The 24,131-nt window shown below is 45.9% G+C and overlaps 1 protein-coding gene across 1 annotated transcript; it reads left to right on the top strand.

The window, feature by feature from the left end:
- Positions 1 to 668: 668 nt before the first annotated feature.
- On the top strand, positions 669 to 2,131 carry LOC127294619 (uncharacterized). Its single transcript, XM_051324472.2, has one exon. It carries the CDS (start codon positions 1,236 to 1,238, stop codon positions 1,989 to 1,991), a length of 756 nt encoding a protein of 251 aa, XP_051180432.1. The 5' UTR covers positions 669 to 1,235; the 3' UTR covers positions 1,992 to 2,131.
- Positions 2,132 to 24,131: the final 22,000 nt, after the last annotated feature.

Below are 24,131 nucleotides of genomic sequence, written 5' to 3'. Positions count from 1 at the left end.
CAAGCCATCCCCGGTGGGGAGACGCCGCCAGTGGCAGCAGCCCGGGCCGCGCAGCCGAAGGCCAACGACGACGGCTCCGACGACGACGGCGACGGCGACTACACGGTGTTCTACCGCCATTTGGGCATGTAGAGCGCCGTGTTTTAAAATTAGCGTTTGAATTCACCTTGCCGAATTCGAAATATAGTCGAATTCGGCCTCTATGTATGAACTCCGCCCGTTTTAGTCTAAATATCATTAAATTTAGTCTATATTCACCCGAATTTAGCCGAAGTTTGTCAAGTTTCCGTTTTTTAAATTCGCATCGTCGACTTCGCCTGGGCACGCGGCTGGGAAACTACTGCCCCCCACGCCAAACCTTCCTCCAATCCGGACGAAAATTTCTCCGGATTTGGGCGTGGGGAGCGCCAACGAGTGGGGATGCTCTCAAAATCTCCAAACAAAGGCCACCAACATGGTCAGAAAACAATCCCAATAAATCAGTTTTTCTACTAGAATAGATTGGATTCCTTAACCCTAATTAGGTCACCTAAGCTGCTGAGCATCGTCACCCCACCCCTAATCCAATCTCTCTTCAGCCCCTCTTTAATTTAAGGTCTCTCTCAGTGCCTCTAGAAGACAATCTCGCTTTGTTTTTGGTGAAGCAAAAGAACAGAAGAGTCTCTCACTCACACACACACACACAGGGAGAGAGAGCTCCACCTCCCCCATGTGATGTGAAGGCATCCTTTCCTCCTCCTTGCCTTATCATCACAGCACGCACAATTCTGTAAAGAGATTCACTGCACTGCTGCAGCATTTTGTTTTGCTGCCTGCTCTCTCTTCCTTCCTGGAGCTTGACAGAGCCTCCTTCTCCTTCCCTCTTCTCTGATTGCATCCACTGTTGCTCACCTTCTTCTTCTTCTCTCCTTGTGTTGATTGATTCCTTGCCTCCAACTTCTCACTGTTCCTGGCGGCAGGTTCCTCTGTTCCGGTGGTTGTTGGTTCTGTTCTTGCTGACAGTTTGCCCTGTTCTTCTCTGCATCGATCTGAACTTCGTTGCAGATTCAACTTCCATACTGTTCATCTGACCTTTTGAGTGGGAGGAGACGAGGAGTGTCTCTGTTTAGATTAAGAAGGCATCTTCTGCTTCTGTGTTGATGCCTTGCTTGGCTTCCCTCTGATGGTGAATCCGAGCTAGGTTGCTGTGGAAGCAAGGAAGCAGGGGAGACCATTAGGAAGGCAGGAAAGAAAAGATGCGACCTTTGAGCAGGCTAGGCGTCGGGCTCACGGTGGTGTCGGCGCTCCTCCTCCTCGCGCTCGCCGCCGAGCTCTACTACCTCCTCGTGCACAAGCGCCGCCAGCGCCGCCGTGCCGCCGCCATCTCCGACGCGGCCTCCTCGCCGTCGTCCTCCTCGCGCGAGCTGCTCCAGCTCTTCTGCTTCAAGAAGACGCCGGCGCTCGCGTCCACCACCTACGCGCAGGAGCCGCGCGCCGGCGATGCCGAGGCCGACCACGAGGATGACGACGACGACGACGACGGCGACGACACGGTCGAGGGGCAGCTCATGCGGCTGGGCAGCCTCGTCGGCCCGTCGCGGCTGCTCTTCACCATCAAGGAGGAGACCAAGGAGGACCTCGAGTCCGCCGACGGCCGGAGCAGGTGCGGGAGGAGCCGGAGCCTCGGCGACCTGCTGCATTGCCCGGAGACGCCGTTCCTCACGCCGGCCTCCTCGCCCCTCCCGCCGGCGATGGAGAGGTCGTACAACCCCCTGTTCGAGTCTCCGGCCGCGAGCCCTACCACCATCGCCAAGTCACCGCCGCCCAAGCTCCAGTTCCTCAAGGACGCGGAGGAGAAGCTGTACCGGCGGGCGCTGGAAGAGGAGGCTAAGAGGGCGGCGCGGGGGTCGCCGTCGCCGGTGGCCGGCGAGGAGGACGGCGGGTACATCACCATCGTGGTGGGGAAGAACACCCGGGTCATCCCCTTGCCTTCGCCTCCCCGTACCTCTTGATAACTTGTCTGATGCAGTCAAGTGTTCTAGCGTAGCCTCTTCGGTGTGATCTTTTTTCGATCATTCCAATTGTAAGATTGGATGTATATACATGAACATGCTGAGGAATTCAGAACTTGAGATCAATATATTTTCTTTTTTACTATTTCTATTTATACTATTATGTGACTTTGTATGCTGCAATTGTTGTGGGAGATGATCTTGCTGCAACAGGCAAGAAAATAAAATTCAGTGTAGCGTTTGTGGTTGTTTCTTTTCTGCCGAATTGATTCTACTCTATGTATATTAATAAATTTTCTTATGTGTATATTAATCTATGTAAGAAACTAAGAGAGAGGCAGCTGCTAATTTGGTGATCTGCTTGTAGAATATATTTGTGTACTCATCAATCAGAACAAGTGGAATGGAGAGAGCATTATCAGAAGAGAAGCTCCATCTGATTGTGAAATTTTTAACTTTATACTCTGTACTATGTAATACAAATTGCTTGCAAGTTCTGTCAAGCATATTGTTAACCTTTTTTCTCTTTCTTTGTTATTAGAAAAAACATTGACCCCTTTCAGCAGTCGTGCCACCAGCTTCAATTAGTTCATGATTAATGCAAATTATTCTTTGCAATTGTGCCAAGTCTTCTCTAGTCTTTTTGAGCTGTCCTCCGGTCACACGTTTGTTCATACCGCTTTAGAACAACGAAGGAGCAGGAAGAACAATGCAAGCAGTGCCATCACCGACTTTTCTGATGCTGGCAAAGATCTCCAGGCCTTTCCAGGTCCAACTCCAAAGAATGGAATTTTTCTCTTCTCTCTGCAGTGAAAGACTTGAAGGTGCTATATTCCATTGCTGAAAGTGTGGCTTCATGTGGTGTGTGATAGTGTGATACAGGTGTTCAACTAGAAAGAAGTGGCAGCATGCTTCCTTTATCCACTTTAATCACCTTTAGTTAGTGTTTCCGTCCATCCAGCTCTTGAAGATTTGAAACCAGGGTGCACACCACAAAGTCATCATTTATGTTTTTCCTTCATGCGTTTTTCTCTCAAATTTGTGTGGAAGGTGCGGAAAAGATTCATAGACCAACATCACACATGCAGTATACTTTAGCCAGAATCAATAGGCTATTCCTGGGGAATATGATTGCATCGTGGATTAGTCAGCCAACAGTATGCCTAGCTAAACACATCAACTAAAAGCCAAGCATTGTCAGGTTACATCATGTCTTTCAGTTAGGTAGAAATAGAAGCAAAAAATCAGAATTCAGTAACTGGCATGGGCTGCTTGGATTATTCAGAAGTGCATAAATGGACAGAAAACCACCAGCTGCTATTCAGGCAGTTATTAAGAGGTTTTATTGGAAAGTGCCATATTTGGTCAGAGCACTCACCACATGTATCATCATACTGTCATAGACCTCCAGTGGAACTTGATCGCTCCCATTGACTTGTAGCACTCCACTAGATATTTGACTCTTGAACTAGTAACGTTCTAGTCTATCTAAACCAGCCATCAATATTACTTCAGGTTGATAGATAGGTGTTGGGTTACATAATAGGTAACTTCGTATCAGCTAGTGATATGCGGCAATGATTCCCTGCCCTGATATGTGTAGTTAGAACACATCAGTGTCAAAACCAACACTGTGTCAGTGATGGGTATGTTTCTGCTAATTCAGAGTAGACAGGTGGTGATGGAGGCAACAAGAATGCGCTGGCGCTGCAAGAATGGCAATTGCGTCCTTGCTAACCTGTTCTAACATTGCCAACAAATTAAGTGCTCATGATCTCCGCGACGAGTGTGGTTTGGTGCTAATCCCATGCCATTATTGGGGAGGATTTGTAGCTAGGCATGTACTAGGCTCTAGGCTGCTTCGGTTGCCTTTGTCTAGGATTTAAGCATAAGATTCTTTTCTGGTAGTCTAAGAAGGGATGGTTGAAGATGAAATGTTGACATGTATGTACCCTAGATTTTTAGAACAATTTGCAGAGAAGGTGATCATGTGGGGGCTCTTGTGTTCTTTCAAAGTAACAGACAGCTTTGCAAAATTTGCAAGACAAAGCCATGTAATTTTTTGGTACCAGCATGTGCATCTTCACTGCAAAATTTGGCCTTGCAGTGGACTTATTAGCTAGTGTTAACAGCACAGTAGTTATGTTGTAGAGTGAGTCAGTAGTTGCAGCAGTAGTTATCTGATCACCTGGATTAGTACGGGAGAGATGAGGAGCTCCTACTTTAGTTTCAGTGATGTCTATGTCTAACAATGACATATTGACATGTACCTACAACTGCATCTAAGAGTCGTAGTTAATTAGTTTCTGCAAGCAGGCATGGCATGGATCATCAGTGTGACTCTCAAGCTGAGTAGGTGCAATATCAGTGATCCATGAATGCATGAGGGCCGGGACTGAGACATGGCTCATGCCTTATGGCACACATTTAATCGGCAGCGCCATCTGGATGAACCATGACATGTGTACTTGTCCTTTGATTTGCATGCATGCTAAATAATTTATTCATGTGGAGTGCCATCTACTATCTAATCTTAATAATCACGAGGTGCTGGCTTAGTTGATGTGCTTTGGCATTGCCTGCAGGTTAGGTTGTTTCCATTACTGAAAAATCTGCACGGATCTGTGGAAGGAGGGACCGTTCATGCAGGTGATGTTTCTATCAATGGCCCAAACCTGTGACAACCCAACCATCTACCATAATCCTGATTACTAAAACTGGTTTAGCGAATGACACGCCATTTTGCCCAAGTCAAAACCTTGACACCTCATGCAGTTGGCCTGTTGATCGAAGTCCACGTCCATGTGTCCATGTAACTCAGCTATAAAGTGCGAAGTGTGGAACATACGGCAGATCGAAAGGATGTGTGGCATATTTCTATAGAGCTCGTGCAGGAGAGTTTCTTGGAGTGGCAAAAGTTGCGGCTCTGGTCCCAAAAATGTCCAACTAACAAAAGCAGAGACAAGATTTGTATGAAGATGATAGTACATGCAATTACGTTCTTACGCTTGCATGGATTCCTTCATCTGTTGTCTCCTTAGATTAGACATGGATCATTGTTGTTCGTTTCTTCTTTTTTCTGCATTGCATTTCATTTCACTGCCGGAAGGGCAGTGATCATACACCTATGTCGTGGGACTCTGTTATAGATCCAGCTCTCTAAATCTGCTAGCTAGAGTATAAATCTAAAAGGAGGTGGCTTTATAGAGAGGATTTCAGAGAACTAGTGACCAAAATCTGAAATTCCCCTGCTAAGGACATAACTGTTTTCATAGATGGCAGGAGAAAGTAAGGACATTAAGGACAACCACCAAAGGATGGAGTGCAAACATAGAAGCAGATGTTAGGCACCTAGAAGAAGATATGATGGGGGATTATGGCAAGATGGATGGTAAAACTGAGTGTGAAGCTCTTGGTGAATTACATACAACTCAGGATCAAACAAAATCAACTTAAGATGCAAAACACACTGGCTCAAAAAAGAGGTTAAGGTCATACAACGTTCTACAAAGAAGGATATCAGATAAGCTAGCATGAATACATGGTGTGGCCAATCAAAGGAGAAGGATAACATCAATTCATTCCTTAGATGGCCTTGATGTGCCCACCTCTTATTGAAGTGAGATGCTAGACATTGCTACAAGCTACTCGTTTTTGCAAACACCTCTTCTCCCGGAGGACAGACAAGGTAAATTGCGGCTTCTTTTCCCATAGGAGAAGTAACCTCAATTGTTAACTCCAAATAAAATCCCTTCTCTGAAGAGGAAATTTAAAAAGAAAGTTTTTTACTCATGTACGCATGGTGCTCCTGGCCCCATAAATATTTCTATGAAGGCAACTTGGATACTTTTAGGCTTAAAATTTTGTTGTTCTAGCTTTGACCTCTAAAGAACCAAATGCTACTTATGTGAAGAAGTTTAATCCTAAAATATTAATTAATTGCATCTTCAAAATCTTCACTGAAATTCCTACAAGGAATCTCAGCTTGACTATGAACTTCATCATTGCTCACAAATCATCCAGCTCTCACTAAATGTAGGTACTTTGTAGGGGGTGTAGTGACAGCTCATGAGGCCTTTCACTTTATTTTCCATTCTAAGGATGTTGATCCTCAAACTAGGTTGTGATTTTTTTTGACAAAGTTAATCTATATTTCCCACATGAACATCTTCCTAAGTGAGTTTTCTATCCAAAATGGTTGAACTATATTCATCATATTACCCATGGGCGATTTGTTGATGCTATACTTAAAATAAGAACACGTTAATTGTGGGGAAATAAGGGCTCAGGTAGGAGATCCCATGTCACATTTGTTGTTTAATCCTGGAGTTGATGTGTTTACTTGCATGCTTAGCAAAGCAGTTTCCACAATCTAAAGAGAGGGCTCTATCTCAAGTCTTCCCATGAGGGATCATTAGTCTTCAATATGAAGATTAAACTGCTCTTTTGTATGAAAAGTACACCAGATCTAGATGTAAACTTAACATGAGTTCTCACTTGCTTTTACCTGTCTCGAGCATTAGATCAACTATAGCAGGAATGACTATGAACATGCATGAAAAATAAGTTGAACCGTGTCGGATATAAGTGGAGCCACCTCGTACCCCTACAGTACACGACTGGCACCCCTTCCATCCCAGTACATATAAGACACCAACGGCATGGAGGAATGCATCCTGGAGCTCCAACCAACCTCCCTATCATGCTACAACAAGACTTCCCGAATAATCCCTCGACTAGGCGTACATCAAACCGAGACATACGATCCAACGTGACATGCAAGACTACGAAGACATAGTATGCAACATGGAGACTCCTACCATCGACATAAGCCCATTCTTCATGAAGAGGATGTTGAATTACTACACCAAGTCTCGGTTGTAGACTCCATAACCATAAACCCTAGATCTACTTTGTAAACCTCGTCAGGTGCATTTATAAGCTTGTTGAGTTCATCTTCTAGTCTTGTACAATCTTTTGATCACATCGATAATAAAGTCTAGGAGAAGCTCATCATTATCATCACCACCACCACCACCATCATCATCATCGTTGTGTATTGATCCAAACTTATTGACCCAAGCCCCTTGCCCTCCGGAGCGGGATTGACTTGGGATCGTGAAAAACAATCCTTCGCCAAAACCTTTAGACAAAACTTTAGTTGTGCCATTGGTACCATGCATTAAATACTTGGCATTTCTTTCATAAAACTAATTTTGCATTTCATTTTGGATTCCCCCCTCGGAAAAATTGATAAGTCCTTGAGGCTTGGCGGCCCCGGTCATCAGAATATTAGAAAAAAAATTGCAAATTTTGCAATGTCCAACATTGAGTCAGTCCATGGTTGATCTATCACCAATGACTCTATGTTCAATGCTTTTGTTAATAGAGGATCCTTAATAATAATTTGATTTAGACTTGAAAGGACATCACTATGATCAAATTGTGAGAGCATGAATCTGCATCTACCAGACACCCGCGCTGACAAAAAAGTTGATAGTTCGAAATCACATGAAAAGTCGTTTCTTGAGTGTCATCCTTTTGAGGCCGCATCGCCCACCAAAATTGACATCCGACACCTTCCGTAAATTTCATGATAATTCAGACTCGATTTTCAAATCCTTGTGCAATATCATAATAGATCTTCGGACGCTGGAGGAAATTTATGCCGTTCAATAGGATTTGCATTGGATTTGGACATGCAGAATCAACCAATGGTGAAGCCTTTGGATATTTTGTCTTTGAAAACAGCTCCCAAACCTCCCACCAGGTTGTATGCAGGGAACTGCTGCCACTTGATTCACTGGAGCCTAATCCAATGCAATCATTATCTTCATTCATGAAATTCATCACATAATGAAAACTTAAAACTGCGGGTAGTAACACCATGAGAGACTTAGAAGAGAATACCTCTACGCCCTAGAACACAAAATCCTCAAAGTGGTCACATGATATAGGTGAAAGTCAAATTTTCTTTTAGATTAGCTCTCATGAAATATTGCCTGTCTAACATTGATGCTTACATCATGTCCTGTTTAAATTCCCTAAATGGGCCTGATACTGTTATCACCAGATTTTAACCAAGTCTGGAGATGGGCCGTGATTAAATGGGCTTAGAGAATATGCACGGGAAATATTCATGAATCGGCCTTGTATAAGAGTTTGGGCTAGATTGCCCGTGTATCTGTAAAATATGGTAGGTTACGTGTCGGTTAGAATTAAGAGATAGAGTTTAGCTCGTACGCAGTTGGGTTTATTCCCAAGTTAGAAAGTCTACGGACTATAAATATGTATCTAGGGTTATTGAGAAGGGAGGACGATCACGTTCGCAACAAACCAATCTAGGCGCATCGCCACCCCTTGTTTCGAGGGTTTCTTTCGGGTAAGCGCCATGCTGCCTAGATCGCATCTTGCGATCTAGGCAGTATCAAGTTTATTCGTTGTTCATGCGTTGCTCGTACTGAAGCCTTGTTGATGGCGAGCAACGCCGTTATCATAGATATATTAGGGTTAGCATCGATATTATCTTGATGTATCCACTTAGTTATGCTATCCCTGGATATCTAGCTGCCTTTACACCTATTTTAGGCGTAAGGGCAGCACCTTGTTTAGTCTTTATTTAGTAGATTTGATCTGTTATGGTCGTTCCTTGTTTCTCAAGAATTAGTTTGATATCTGCATAGTTAGGCCTTGCAAACGGGTTGAATGATCCAGTAGTGCGTAAGGTATAGTTTGCTGATCCTAGAGGGGATGTTCCGGGAATCAACGCTACGTTGGTTTTTAGGCCTTGTCTAGGGCTGGTTTTCTATTATCTTTCGTATCTGCCAGGCTCAACTACGTGTAGGATGTTCCGGTTATGCGGTGAAAACCCTAGATCGTCGTAGATCGCTTTAACTTAATATTGATCAAGCAGGACCACCATGTTATCGTAGATCCAATACGAATCATGGGTGGATCGGCTCCTTGAGCCGATTCACAGGATAACCTGAGAGCCGATCGAGGCTCGTATTTAATGTTTACGTGTATGCCATGCAGGAGACTAGTCGAAACAATCCATCACCTTCCTGACCAGGTATAGGTCAGGTGGCACGCCCTTGCACCAGCTTGGACGCGTGCCGGAGCATTGCGGGCCGTCGCCCGAGGGACCAGGGCCCACCAGCAGTCCTGGGAGCCTCCCGGCTCTCCGTGTTGCCCGTCGCTGCTCGCCGGTGGGTTTTGGCAGGCAACACATTCTGGCACGCCCGGTGGGACCTTCTTCTACATCAACTGCATCAACATCTGCACCAGAGATGGCGGAAGACCCAGTCATGTACGAAGATCTGACTGAGGAGCATAAGAAGAAGTATAACGAGCTTAAAGCTCTCTTCGAAGCCGACCTCATCGGCTCTTCCGAGAGGACCCGCACACATGGCATTAGGTGGAAAGGGTTCTCAGCTGAAGGCGCTCTCGATGAAGTGGATCTGTCTACTTCTTCAGAAGAACGCACCAGAGCTCTGCGCCAGGAAATTAATTACATGGTAGCTCATTCGCTACACCGTCATTCTGAGAGCCTGGTGAACGCTTTCGAGCGCGTTGCGGTTCGCGTGGTCCAGGAAATCATGAAGCATCAGTACTCTCCGTCAGGACCTACCCTAGGCACTCATCAAGGAGAAATACCGTTCCAGACCAGACCGCAGCTGCCGTTCTCGCTAGCGGCTCCAGAGCCGCCGGGTTCACCGGCGCACGTCGTCTACAAGATTGGAGGCGATCCTGGTGATTACCAGTTCCTGCATGAACCGCCTAAGGAAATCCCACATGGATACGTGTGCACGTACGTGCCGGACTGCAATAACTTGGCGCGCACGAACCAGATTGCAGCAGGAGGGATTTCTGGAGCAGCAGGAGGGATTTCTGGAGTAGACGCCGATAAACAGGCGTGGCTGGCTAAATATGCCACCGCAACGAATCAGCAAAGCTCGGCCCCTGCAGCTAACACCGTGGACCAGATCAGTGCAATCTTGAGAGACCAGTTCGGCATGGTGCCAAAGAGGAGGGCAATCGGCTATTCCAAGCCGTACCCCAACGAGTATGATTTGATTCCACTGCCGCCCAAGTATCGGCTCCCTGAGTTCTCAAAGTTTAGTGGTTCAGAAGACTCTAGTTCAATTGAGCATGTGAGCCGATATTTGGCACAGTTGGGCATGATCTCAGCATCAGACCAGTTACGCGTAAGGTTTTTTGCGCAATCTCTCACAGGATCGGCTTTTGGGTGGTACACCTCGCTGCCACCAGATTCAATCCGGACGTGGAAGCAGATGGAAGAGCAGTTCCACATGCAATATCACTCAGAAGCTTCCGAGGCTGGCATTGCCGATCTGGCACAAGTACGACAGAAGCGTGGAGAGACGGTATCGGAATACATTCAGCGCTTCAGGACCGTCAGGAACCGATGTTATTCGGCTCGTTTGAATGAGAAAGAAGCAGTCGATCTGGCAGTGTTGGGTCTCGCGTCGCCGATCAAGGACATGGCTTTCCAAGCGGAATACACTTCACTGGCGCATATGGTTCAGAAACTATCATTGTATGAACAGCGCCACCCAGAATTGTACCAGGACAAATTCAAACGCCCGGTAAGCCTGGTTGAGACAGAAGAGGATGAAGACTCTGCAGGAGACCAGGAAGTAGCCGTGGCTGAATGGGCTCGGGGGGCAAACCCCGTGTCCTGCAAATGGGTTAAACCACAAGGTCCTGCAAAAGGGTTTAACTTCGACGTGAGCAAAGCTGAGCAGATTTTCGATCTTTTGCTTAAGGAGAAGCAGCTGAAGTTACCCGAAGGCCATAAAATCCCTACGGCGCAAGAGATGAACGGAAGGCCATACTGCAAGTGGCATCACTCGTTCACCCATACCACCAGCGACTGCAAAGTGTTGCGTCAGTAGATCCAAATGGCGATAGAACAAGGCCGTCTGATTTTCAGCCAGTATGCCATGAAAGTGGACACGCAACCGTTTCCTGCCGTTAACATGGTGGAGTGAAATCACCCCGTGAGACGCCAGCCAGATTTCTCGTTCAGTATTAACATGGCAGGGCCTGTATACCACCCTGGTAGGGGCAAAGAAGAGAGCAGTCGCTCTCGTGGCAAGGAAAAGGAGGAGGCCGGCCCACGCGACCGGCCCCGATATGATGACAGACGGTATGTCACAGAAGAACAAGTAAGGAATGTGCGGTACCAATGACCACTCTCCGAGCATCTCCTTAACAAATATGAGCGTCAGTACGACCAACGCCAGCGATACAACGTAGACGACGAGAGAGATCGTCAGTCTAGTGTAGACAACACAAAATATCGTCGGTATGATAGAGACGACGAAGGATATGAGTGCCGTGCTAAGGGAAAGTCAAGAGAGCACGAGGACATGGACAGACACTGGGATTGTCCTTTCTTTAAGCATTGCTGGAACTCAGGAATGAGCCGATTGCCTACAATCGACAATTGCCCAAAATGTAGACAGAAGAAGAAGGACGCAGGAGACGTGTCAGTGTTCAAACGTCTAGGGCCTCTCCCATCTCGGAACAAGCAAGCTGAGTCCTCTCGGGTGGAAGATCTCGAGGAGTTAGAAGATGAAGAAGAAGAAGAGGATAGATACCATCGGCCAAGGTGGTGCCCTGATGGACTCAGTCACTCTCAAAAGCGTAGGGTTCAGCGGCTACGCAGCTTGGAGGAAGCCGAAAGGCAATACCTGCACACGTTGAGGAAAGCGCGGCCCAATCTGGCCGCGAAAATTCAGCAAACTTTGGACGAGGAGGGTCATCCACAGAAGAAAGAATGGCGCCCCAAACAAAAGAAAGCCGATGATAAGGCATCGGCTGGCACAAACATGGTGTTCATACTTCCGTCGGAGTTTTGTGCTCCAAGAACAGAAGAGGCACCTGTAGCACAGCTTGACTGCGGCCCACGGCCAGTTATCTTTGAAAAGCCACGAGAAAAGAGCTACAGACATCTGAAGGCCTTGTACTTAAGAGGTTATATCAACGGGCAGCCTGTCAACAAGATGTTGGTTGACACGGGAGCGGCAGTCAATATAATGCCATACTCCATGCTACGTCGCCTGGGACGCTCTAGCGCGGATCTGATCAAAACCAACGTCACATTGAGCGACTTCAATGGCCAAGCATCAGAAGCGCAGGGCGTTCTGAGCGTGGATCTAACTGTAGGCCGAAAAACCATCCCCACGTCATTCTTCATCGTCGACAGCAAAAGCACCTATGTTGTCCTGCTAGGGAGGGATTGGATTCACGCCAACTGCTGCATTCCATCCACAATGCACCAATGCTTGATACAGTGGGATGGAGATGAAGTGGAGGTCGTCCATGCAGATGACTCAGCCGAAATCTCAACGGCTGGCATGAACATTTGGGAAGCGGAAGACCAAGAGCCACTCTCTGGAGTCAGTTTGGACGGCTGTGAGCGCATCGAAGTGACAAAAAACGGGGTGAGGCTGGTCTTATCCACCGGCCTGACAGTGTAGCAAGAGCAAAGTCTATGGACGTACGTGGCAAGGCCGATCCCTGCGATCGGCCCCAAAAAATAAGAAGTAATGATCTCAACTCAAACATGTCACGTAGTCGTAGTAACGGGACTCCTTCCCGTAGTAGCGCACGAACAAGATGTAAACCTTCATTGAGCAATGCAATCAAAATGGGGGCCGATTCCAGCAATCGGCCCATATTATCCTCGCCATACATTTTGCCTGTGTTGAGCATCGATCTAGCAGGTGACGGAAAGCTAGGGTATGGGTTTACATCGGCTGATGAGCTAGAAGAGGTTGACATTGGTCCTGGGGATAAGCCACGACCAACTTTTATCAGCAAAAAGTTAGATCCGCATTTGAGGAGCCTGATGATAGCTCTGTTGAAAGAATACCCAGATTGCTTTGCATGGGATTACACAGAGATGCCTGGGTTAGACAGGAGCATAATTGAGCATCGGCTCCCTCTCAAGAAAGGATTTCGGCCGTTCCAGCAACGAGCACGACAGATGAAGGCCGAAATTCTAGAAGAAGTCAAGAAAGAGATCGAGAAAATGTTGGACGCCGGGTTCATCAGGCCATGCAGGTATGCTAAATGGATTTCTAATATCGTACCTGTACAGAAAAAGGATGGCCGATAGCGTGTCGCCATAGATTGTCGAGACCGGATGACTGGAGAGCCGATATCTTCAATTACTTGAAAGATTCGGCTCGGGGGGCACCTAAACGGATAAAGTACAAGGCCATGAAATATGTCCTTATAGGCGCATACATGCTCGAGGAGCTGAACGGTGTGAAATTCCCAGTAGCTGTCAATGGTCAGCATCTCAAGAAATATTTCCCAAGCATGTGGGATGACGGACAGTGAAATATGGGGGCCGATGCATAAAATCGGCCAGTAAAAAACAAAATGTATATACAAATCACAGCCGATGCACAGACATCGACTTAAGAAAAATATGCAGAACAACAGGACACAAATACAGCCGATGCACAGACATCGACTTCTAGAGGTACAAGCTCAATTGAGCAGTTATCAGATTACACAGAGGCTCTACTGAAGGAATGCCTCGAGGGCATGGAGGGCGTCAGCACGGACACGATCCACCTCGGCGATCTCGGCCTCATCATCTTCGTCCTTGCCTGTCACCAGCTGTCGGTTCAGGGCACGTATTTCGGCCAGATCAGTCTTCAGTTCAGCTTTGAGGCCTTCTGCTTCCTCTTGGGAGCGTGCAATAAGGGCCTCCTTATCATGGATGAGCTGTTTGGTTGCCCGGACCCTCTCTTCAAGGTCCTCCAACTCCTTTCGCAAGGCCTCAAGTTCAGCAGTGCTGACAGAGGTGTCAGTTTTGGCGTCCAAGGCTGCCTTTTTCTCATTAAGCCGCTGACACTTGTCTGCAATATCGGCTTTCAACGGAAGCTGGGCATGGCGAAGGTCGATTCTCTGACGAGCCGACTTCACCCTTGACCTGAAGGCGGACAGAGTCACAACTGGCCAGAGCTTCACCTGCAACGTCACCGGGAGATGAGACTGAATGTCTTCAAGAATGCTCTTCACTTCCTCGGGGTTTTCAACCAATGTCTCAATGGAGGAGGAGAGCAGGGCCTTGAGACGCTGGAGTTGACCTTGGGTGACGCTGGGTCCTGGCTCTTCACTTGCCCTAGAAATAGCTGGTTCGATGGATTCAGGGTCGAACGCTAGCAAGCTTGAGAGGTCGTAACCCTGACAAACAATAAGAACAGCGTCAGTATGCAGCAAAAGAGAAGGGTAGAGCCAAGGGAAAGGAGTGTACCTCTCCTAAGACTAGAGGGACAGTCGATGATGAGGTGATCGGCTCTTGTGTTTCTGCTATGGGCTTGGCCAAGTTGGCAACCTTGTCAGCTACACTCTTGGAGGTTGCTAGGTCCAGGGTGGCGGATGGCATCAGTACCTCCTCAACTTCCCCACTAGAGGTGTTATCAGTCTGCAAAGGAAGTGGTTAGCCAATGCGAGCAGCGATGGATTAGCATGGAATATGAGCCGAGGAGAGTATGGAGGGTAATTACATTCGAAGCCTCTTGGTTTGATGAAGGGGCTTGCGGCTCCTTTCGAGCTCTTTTGATGCATCGGCTCTTTGTGCGTACTTTGGTTGGAGCTTGGGGGCAACAAGTTCAGTAACTGACCTCTTCTTGGAAGCCGATGGTGGCACATCTGGCTGGCTCTGCATGGTGGTTTTCCCGGAGTTGCCCGAGCTCGAATTCCTTCGGCTGGACTGTGTCTCCTCACTGGAGTTGTCTTCGGTGGAGGCCTATAAAAGAAGATTTAGTCAGCACAGGCATGTTGCAGAAGCCTAGAAGGATAGATGAAATTGGCCAAGGCATTGGATCAGCTTACGTGCAAACTTTCTTGAGCTAGGGTTGCGGTTTGGCGCTTTAAGGTCTTCCTGGCAGCCACTTTCCTCACTGCTGTTCTCGCCTGGGTTGAGGCTCGGGGGGCAGCTGGCCCGGAAGACACTTTGCTCTTGTGAGCCCATTTTGGTGAAATCGGCTGGCTCTGCATCACAACCTTCTTCAAGGGTGGTGAGCTCTTGCAGAAGAGAACCACCGGGGCTGGTGGGAGGAATTTGAAGGGAGAGCCATCATCATGGGCAGGTTCTGGACCATCTTGTTGCTGCAAGGAAACAGAGCAAGGTTAGAAAGATCATTGTATGCCACTGCAAGAAAATCTGAGTAGTGGTACCTGTTCTGCAGGGATGTCATATTCAGCATCAAGTTGTTTCAGCAACGGTCCCAGAGCTCTTCTGAAGGCATGAGTCTTCTGTAGGATAACGTTGCATAGAAAACAAAAATTTTCCTACCGCGAACACGCAATCCAAGCCAAGATGCAATCTAGAAGACGGTAGCAACGAGGGGGTATCGAGTCTCACCCTTGAAGAGATTCCAAAGCCTACAAGATGAGGCTCTTGTTGCTGCGGTAGACGATCACTTGCCGCTTGCAAAAGCGCGTAGAAGATCTTGATCACGATCGCTCCGGCGCCACGAACGGGCAGCACCTCCGTACTTGGTCACACGTTCGGTTGTTGATGAAGACGACGTCCACCTCCCCGTTCCAGCGGGCAGCGGAAGTAGTAGCTCCTCTTGAATCCGACAGCACGACGGCGTGGTGTCGGTGGTGGTGGAGAAGTCCGGTGGAGCTTCGCTAAGCGTGCGGGACGTGATGGAGGAGAGAGGCCGCTAGGGTTTGGGGAGAGGGGGCGCCGGCCACTATAGGGGTGCGGCCACCTTGTGGTTCTTGGGTGGCCGGCCCCCTCCCCTTGGCCCCTCATTATATAGGTGGAACCCCAAGTGTTGGTCTCCAAGTCTTCGAATAAGACCCGAACCAAAAACCTTCCATATGGTGGGGAAACCTACCCAAGCTAGGACTCCCACTAGAGGTGGGAGTTCCACCTCCCATATGGGGGGGTGGCCGGCCCCCTAAGGGGGGGTCCACTTGGGACTCCACCCCCACTAGGGTTGGCCGGCCATGGAGGTGGAGTCCCATGTGGACTCCACCTTCCTTGGTGGTTTCTTCCGGACTTTTCTAGAACCTTCTTGAACCTTCCATAGAACCTTCCGCGTCATTTTAATTCACATAAAATGACATCCTATATATGAATCTTATTCTCCGGACCATTCCGGAACTCCTCGTGATGTCCGGGATCTCATCCGGGACTCCGAACAAATATTCGAACTCCATTCCATATTCAAGTTCTACCATTTCAACATCCAACTTTAAGTGTGTCACCCTACGGTTCGTGAACTATGCGGACATGGTTGAGTACTTACTCCGACCAATAACCAATAGCGGGATCTGGAGATCCATAATGGCTCCCACATATTCAACGATGACTTTAGTGATCGAATGAACCATTCACATACAATACCAATTCCCTTTGTCACGCGATATTTTACTTGTCCGAGGTTTGATCTTCGGTATCACTCTATACCTTGTTCAACCTCGTCTCTGACAAGTACTCTTTACTCGTACCGTGGTATGTGGTCTCTTATGAACTTATTCATATGCTTGCAAGACATTAGACGACATTCCACCGAGAGGGCCCAGAGTATATCTATCCGTCATCGGGATGGACAAATCCCACTGTTGATCCATATGCCTCAACTCATACTTTCCGGATACTTAATCCCACCTTTATAACCACCCATTTACGCAGTGGCGTTTGGTGTAATCAAAGTACCTTTCCGGTATAAGTGATTTACATGATCTCATGGTCATAAGGACTAGGTAACTATGTATCGAAAGCTTATAGCAAATAACTTAATGACGAGATCTTATGCTACGCTTAATTGGGTGTGTCCATTACATCATTCTTACAATGATATAACCTTGTTATTAATAACATCCAATGTTCATGATTATGAAACTAATCATCCATTAATCAACAAGCTAGTTTAAGAGGCATACTAGGGACTTCTTGTTTGTCTACATATCACACATGTACTAATGTTTCGGTTAATACAATTATAGCATAATATATAAACATTTATCATAAACATAAAGATATAAATAATAACCACTTTATTATTGCCTCTAGGGCATATCTCCTTCAGTCTCCCACTTGCACTAGAGTCAATAATCTAGATTACATTGTAATATACCTAACACCCATGGCATTCTGGTGTTGGTCATGCTTTGCCCTAGGGAGAGCTTTAGTCAACGGATCTGCTACATTCAGATCAGTGTGTACTTTGCAAATCTTTACTTCTCCATCTTCGATGTACTCGCGAATCGAGTGGTAACGCAGCTTGATATGCTTCAGCCTCTTATGTGACCTTGGCTCTTGTGCATTGGCGATGGCACCCATGTTATCACAATAAATGATTAATGGGTCCAATGCACTAGGAACCACACCGAGCTCTACAATGAACCTCTTCATCCATACCGCTTCTGATGAAGCCTCTGAAGCCGCTATGTACTCGATTACGTTGAAGACTTCGCCACCGTGCACCTTTGCTTCGAGCTTGCCCACGATCTTTGCAGCACCATTCAATATAAACACGTACCCAGATTGTGACTTAGAGTCATCAGGATCAGTGTTCCAACTTGCATCGGTGTAACCACTTACAACGAGCTCTTGGTCACCTCCATAACAAAGAAACATATCCTTAGTTCTTTTCAAGTACTTCAGGATATTCTTGACCGCTGTCCAGTGTTCCATTCCTGGATCACTTTGATATCTGCTAGTCAAACTAACAGCATGTGCTATATCCGGTCTAGTACATAGCATGGCATACATGATAGATCCTACTGCCGAGGCATAGGGGATTTTACTCATCCTTTCTCTTTCTTCTGCCGAAGCCGGTCCTTGAGTCTTACTCAAGACTTTGCCTGGTAACATAGGTAAGAACCCTTTCTTACTTTCGTCCATTCTAAACTTCTTTACAATCTTGTCCAGATATGTACTCTGTGATATCCCTATTAGGCGTCTTGGTCTATCTCTATAAATCTTGATGCCTAATATATACGATGCTTCACCAAGGTCTTTCATTGAAAAACTATTATTCAAATAACCTTTAACACTGCTTAATAGTTCTATATCATTCCCGATCAATAATATGTCATCTACATATAATATCAGGAATGCTACGTAGCTCCCACTCACTTTCTTGTAAATACAGCCTCTCCATGACACTGTATAAACCCGAAGTCTTTGATCACCTTATCAAAGCGTCGGTTCCAACTTCTCGATGCTTGCTTCAGTCCATAGATTGAACGCTGAAGTTTGCATACTTTGCCAACATTTTTAGGATCGACAAAACCTTTGGGTTGTACCATATACAACTCTTCCTCAATGTCTCCATTAAGGAACGCCGTTTTGACATCCATCTGCCAAATCTCATAATCGAAAAATGCAGCTATTGCTAACAAAATCCTCACAGATTTTAGCTTCGCTACAGGTGAGAAAGTCTCATCGTAGTCAACTCCTTGAATTTGTCGGAAACCCTTTGCGACAAGTCGAGCTTTATAGACAGTAATATTACCATCAGCATCTATTTTTCTCTTGAAGATCCATTTATTTTCGACAGCCTTTCGGCTATCAGGTAAGTCTACCAAAGTCCATACTTTGTTATCATACATGGATCCCATTTCAGATTTCATGGCTTCTTGCCATTTGTTGGAATCTGGGCTCATCATCGCTTCTTCATACGTCGCAGGGTCCTCATCATTGTTATCCACAATCATGACATTTAGACAAGGATCATACCAATCAGGAGTGGCACGTTCCCTTGTCGATCTGCGAGGTTCAGTAGTTTCCTCGTTCGAAGTTTCATGATCATTATCATTAGCTTCCTCTGTTGCCGGTGTAGGCGGTACAGGTACAACTTCCGGTACTGCGCTACTTTGATCAACGAGTATAGATTCATCAATCTCATCGAGTTCTACTTTTCTTCCAGTCACTTCTTTAGTGAGAAATTCTTTCTCAAGAAAGGTTCCGTTCTTAGCAACAAAGATTTTGCCTTCGGATCTGTGATAGAAAGTGTACCCTATAGTTTCCTTAGGGTATCCTTTGAAGACGCATTTCTCCGCTTTGGGTTCTAGCTTGTCCGGTTGTAACTTCTTTACATAGGCTTCGCAACCCCAAACTTTCAGGAACGACAGCTTAGGTTTCTTATTAAACCATAATTCATACGGTGTCGTTTCTACGGATTTTGATGGTGCTCTATTTAAAGTGAATGCAGCTGTCTCTAATGCATAACTCCAAAATGATAACGGCAAATCAGTAAGAGACATCATAGAATGAACCATGTCTAAGAGAGTTCGATTACGACGTTCGGATACACCGTTTCGTTGAGGTGTTCCCGGCGGTGTCAATTGTGAAAGTATTCCGCATTTCTTTAAATGCATGCCAAACTCATAACTCAGATATTCACCTCCACGATCAGATCGTAGAAATTTAATCTTCTTGTTACATTGATTTTCTACTTCACTTTGAAATTCCTTAAACTTCTCGAAAGTTTCGGATTTATGTTTCATGAAATAGATATACCCATATCTACTCAGATCATCTGTGAAGGTTAGAACATAACGATAACCACCGCGCGATGCTACGCTCATTGGTCCGCACACATCGGTATGTATGATTTCCAATAAGTCAGTAGCTCGCTCCATCATACCAGAAAATGGAGTCTTAGTCATTTTACCCATTAGACATGCTTCGCATCTATCAAGTGACTCAAAGTCAAGTGATTCAAGTAATCCATCAGTATGGAGTTTCTTCATGCGTTTCACTCCAATATGACCAAGACGATAGTGCCACATATAAGTAGAATTATCATTCAATTTAATTCGCTTAGCATCAACGTTATGTATATGCGTATCACTACTATCGAGATCTAACAGAAATAAGCCATTCTTTTGTGGTGCTCGACCATAAAAGATATTATTCATAAAAATAGAACAACCATTATTCTCAGACTTGAATGAATAACCGTCTTGCATTAAACAAGATCCAGATATAATGTTCATGCTCAACGCAGGTACATAATAACAATTATTTAGGCTTAAAACTAATCCCGAAGGTAGATGTATAGGAAGTGTGCCGACTGCGATCACATTGACCTTGGATCCGTTTCCAACGCGCAGAGTCACTTCATCTTTCAGCAGTTGTCGTTTATTCTTTAGTTCCTGTTTCGAGTTACAAATATGAGCAACCGAACCAGTATCAAATACCCAGGTACTAGTACGAGAACCAGTGAGATAAACATCTATAACATGTATATCAAATATACCTTCTTTCTTCTTCTTGACAAGGCCGCTCTTCAGATCAGCCAGATACTTGGAGCAATTACGCTTCCAGTGTCCCTTCTCCTTGCAGTAATAGCACTCAGCATCAGGCTTAGGGCCGTTCTTAGGTTTCACAGGAGGCGTGGCAGCTTTCTTGCCACCCTTCTTGAATTTTCCCTTAGACTTGCCCTGTTTCTTGAAACTGGTGGTCTTGTTGACCATCAACACTTGGTGCTCTTTCTTGATCTCAATCTCAACAGCTTTTAGCATGCCAAAGAGTTCAGGTAACTCCTTGTTCATGTTCTGCATATTGTAGTTCATCACGAAGTTCTTGTAACTTGGTGGCAGTGATTGAAGGACACGATTAATCCCCAGTCTGTTAGGAATCACTATTCCCAAGTCACTGAGTTTCTTCGCATGCCCGGTCATGGCGAGCATGTGCTCACTAACGGAGCTGCCTTCTTCCATCATGCAGCTGAAGAATTGTTTCGATGCTTCATAGCATTCCACGGCCGCATGAGTCTCAAAAATAGCTTTCAGCTCTTTCATCAACTCATGAGGATCGTGGTGCTCAAAACGTTTTTGAAGATCGGATTCCAGACTGCACAGGATGGCACACTGAACTTGAGAGTACCGAATTTTCCGAGTCTCGTAAACAGCTTTTACTTCATCGGTTTCAGTTTCTGCAGGAGGGTCACCTAGCGGTGCATCAAGCACATATTGCAGATTTCCGCCAGAGAGGAAGATCCTCACATGACGGAACCAGTCGGTGAAGTTGCTATCGTTGCTCTTAAGTTTCTCTTTCTCTAGGAACTGGTTAAAATTGATTGGGGACGCCATCTCTACAACATATATATTTGCAAAAGTTTAGACTAAGTTTATGACAAATTGAGTTCAAATTTTAATTAAAAATCTAGGTGAACTCCCACTCAAAACAATATCCCTCGCATTGTCTTAGTGATCACACGAACCAAATCCACCGCACCTAAGCCCGATCATCACGAGATAAGGTGTGATTTCAATGGCGAACACTCAAAGTGTTCATCATATCAACCATATGATTCATGCTCTACCTTTCGGTATCACGTGTTCCGAGACCATGTCTGTACATGCTAGGCTCGTCAAGGCCACCTTAGTATCCGCATGTGCAAAACTGTCTTGCACCCGTTGTATGTACTTGTTGATTCTATCACACCCGATCATCACGAGATGCTTCGAACCGACAAGACTTGGTAACGGTGCTACTAAGGATGAACACTTTATTATCTTGAGATTTTAGTGAGGGATCATCTTATAATGCTACCGTCGCGATCTAAGCAAAATAAGATGCATAAAAGGATTAACATCACATGCAGTTCATATGTGATATGATATGGCCCTTTTGTCTTTGCGCCTTTGATCTTCATCTCCAAAGCACAGACATGATCTCCATCATCTTCGGGCATGATCTCCATCATCGTCGGCGTAGCGTCAAGGTCAATGACGCCGTCTTCATGATTGTCCTCCATGTAGCAACTATTACAACTACTTTGAAATACTACTCAACATGAAATTTAAAGACAACCATAAGGCTCCTGCTGGTTGCCACAATACAATAATGATCATCTCATACATATTCATCATCACATTATGGCCATATCACATCACCAAACCCTGCAAAAACAAGTTAGACGTCTCTAATTTGGTTTGCATATTTTATGTGGTTTAGGGTTTTCGATAGAGATCTAATCTACCTACGAACATGAACCACAACATTGATACTAATGTTTTCAATAGAAGAGTAAATTGAATCTTCACTATAGTAGGAGAGACAGACACCCGCAAAGCCTCTTATGCAATACAAGTTGCATGTCGAAGGAGGAACAAGTCTCATGAACGCGGTCATGTAAAGTTAGTCCGAGCCGCTTCATCCCACTATGCCACAAAGATGCAAAGTACTCAAACTAAAGATAACAAGAGCATCAACGCCCACAAAACCATTGTGTTCTACTCGTGCAACCATCTATGCATAGACACGGCTCTGATACCACTGTAGGATAACGTTGCATAGAAAACAAAAAATTTCCTACCGCGAACACGCAATCCAAGCCAAGATGCAATCTAGAAGACGGTAGCAACGAGGGGGTATCGAGTCTCACCCTTGAAGAGATTCCAAAGCCTACAAGATGAGGCTCTTGTTGCTGCGGTAGACGATCACTTGCCGCTTGCAAAAGCGCGTAGAAGATCTTGATCACGATCGCTCCGGCGCCACGAACGGGCAGCACCTCCGTACTTGGTCACACGTTCGGTTGTTGATGAAGACGATGTCCACCTCCCCGTTCCAGCGGGCAGCGGAAGTAGTAGCTCCTCTTGAATCCGACAGCACGACGTCGTGGTGTCGGTGGTGGTGGAGAAGTCCGGCGGAGCTTCGCTAAGCGTGCGGGACGTGATGGAGGAGAGAGGCCGCTAGGGTTTGGGGAGAGGGGGCGCCGGCCACTATAGGGGTGCGGCCACCTTGTGGTTCTTGGGTGGCCGGCCCCCTCCCCTTGGCCCCTCATTATATAGGTGGAACCCCAAGCGTTGGTCTCCAAGTCTTCGAATAAGACCCGAACCAAAAACCTTCCATATGGTGGGGAAACCTACCCAAGCTAGGACTCCCACTAGAGGTGGGAGTTCCACCTCCCATATGGGGGGGGTGGCCGGCCCCCTAAGGGGGAGTCCACTTGGGACTCCACCCCCACTAGGGTTGGCCGGCCATGGAGGTGGAGTCCCATGTGGACTCCACCTTCCTTGGTGGTTTCTTCCGGACTTTTCTAGAACCTTCTTGAACCTTCCATAGAACCTTCCGCGTCATTTTAATTCACATAAAATGACATCCTATATATGAATCTTATTCTCCGGACCATTTCGGAACTCCTCGTGATGTCCGGGATCTCATCCGGGACTCCGAACAAATATTCGAACTCCATTCCATATTCAAGTTCTACCATTTCAACATCCAACTTTAAGTGTGTCACCCTACGGTTCGTGAACTATGCGGACATGGTTGAGTACTTACTCCGACCAATAACCAATAGCGGGATCTGGAGATCCATAATGGCTCCCACATATTCAACGATGACTTTAGTGATCGAATGAACCATTCACATACAATACCAATTCCCTTTGTCACGCGATATTTTACTTGTCCGAGGTTTGATCTTCGGTATCACTCTATACCTTGTTCAACCTCGTCTCCTGACAAGTACTCTTTACTCGTACCGTGGTATGTGGTCTCTTATGAACTTATTCATATGCTTGCAAGACATTAGACGACATTCCACCGAGAGGGCCCAGAGTATATCTATCCGTCATCGGGATGGACAAATCCCACTGTTGATCCATATGCCTCAACTCATACTTTCCGGATACTTAATCCCACCTTTATAACCACCCATTTACGCAGTGGCGTTTGGTGTAATCAAAGTACCTTTCCGGTATAAGTGATTTACATGATCTCATGGTCATAAGGACTAGGTAACTATGTATCGAAAGCTTATAGCAAATAACTTAATGACGAGATCTTATGCTACGCTTAATTGGGTGTGTCCATTACATCATTCTTACAATGATATAACCTTGTTATTAATAACATCCAATGTTCATGATTATGAAACTAATCATCCATTAATCAACAAGCTAGTTTAAGAGGCATACTAGGGACTTCTTGTTTGTCTACATATCACACATGTACTAATGTTTCGGTTAATACAATTATAGCATGATATATAAACATTTATCATAAACATAAAGATATAAATAATAACCACTTTATTATTGCCTCTAGGGCATATCTCCTTCATCTTCCACATAGACCACCAGGCCTCAAAACCGTCAGTTGATGAGGTGAAA

The sequence above is a fragment of the Lolium perenne genome, chromosome 4 (genome assembly GCF_019359855.2).
Source record: "Lolium perenne isolate Kyuss_39 chromosome 4, Kyuss_2.0, whole genome shotgun sequence".
NCBI classification, from domain to species: Eukaryota; Viridiplantae; Streptophyta; class Magnoliopsida; order Poales; family Poaceae; genus Lolium; species Lolium perenne.
Note: the sequence above shows the minus strand (reverse complement) of the source record. Positions and strands in the feature narration are given on the sequence as shown.

Bases quoted from the DNA above. Each gene is read 5' to 3' on its own strand.
- LOC127294619 (XM_051324472.2), top strand. From the start codon at position 1,236: ATGCGACCTTTGAGCAGGCTAGGCGTCGGGCTCACGGTGGTGTCGGCG.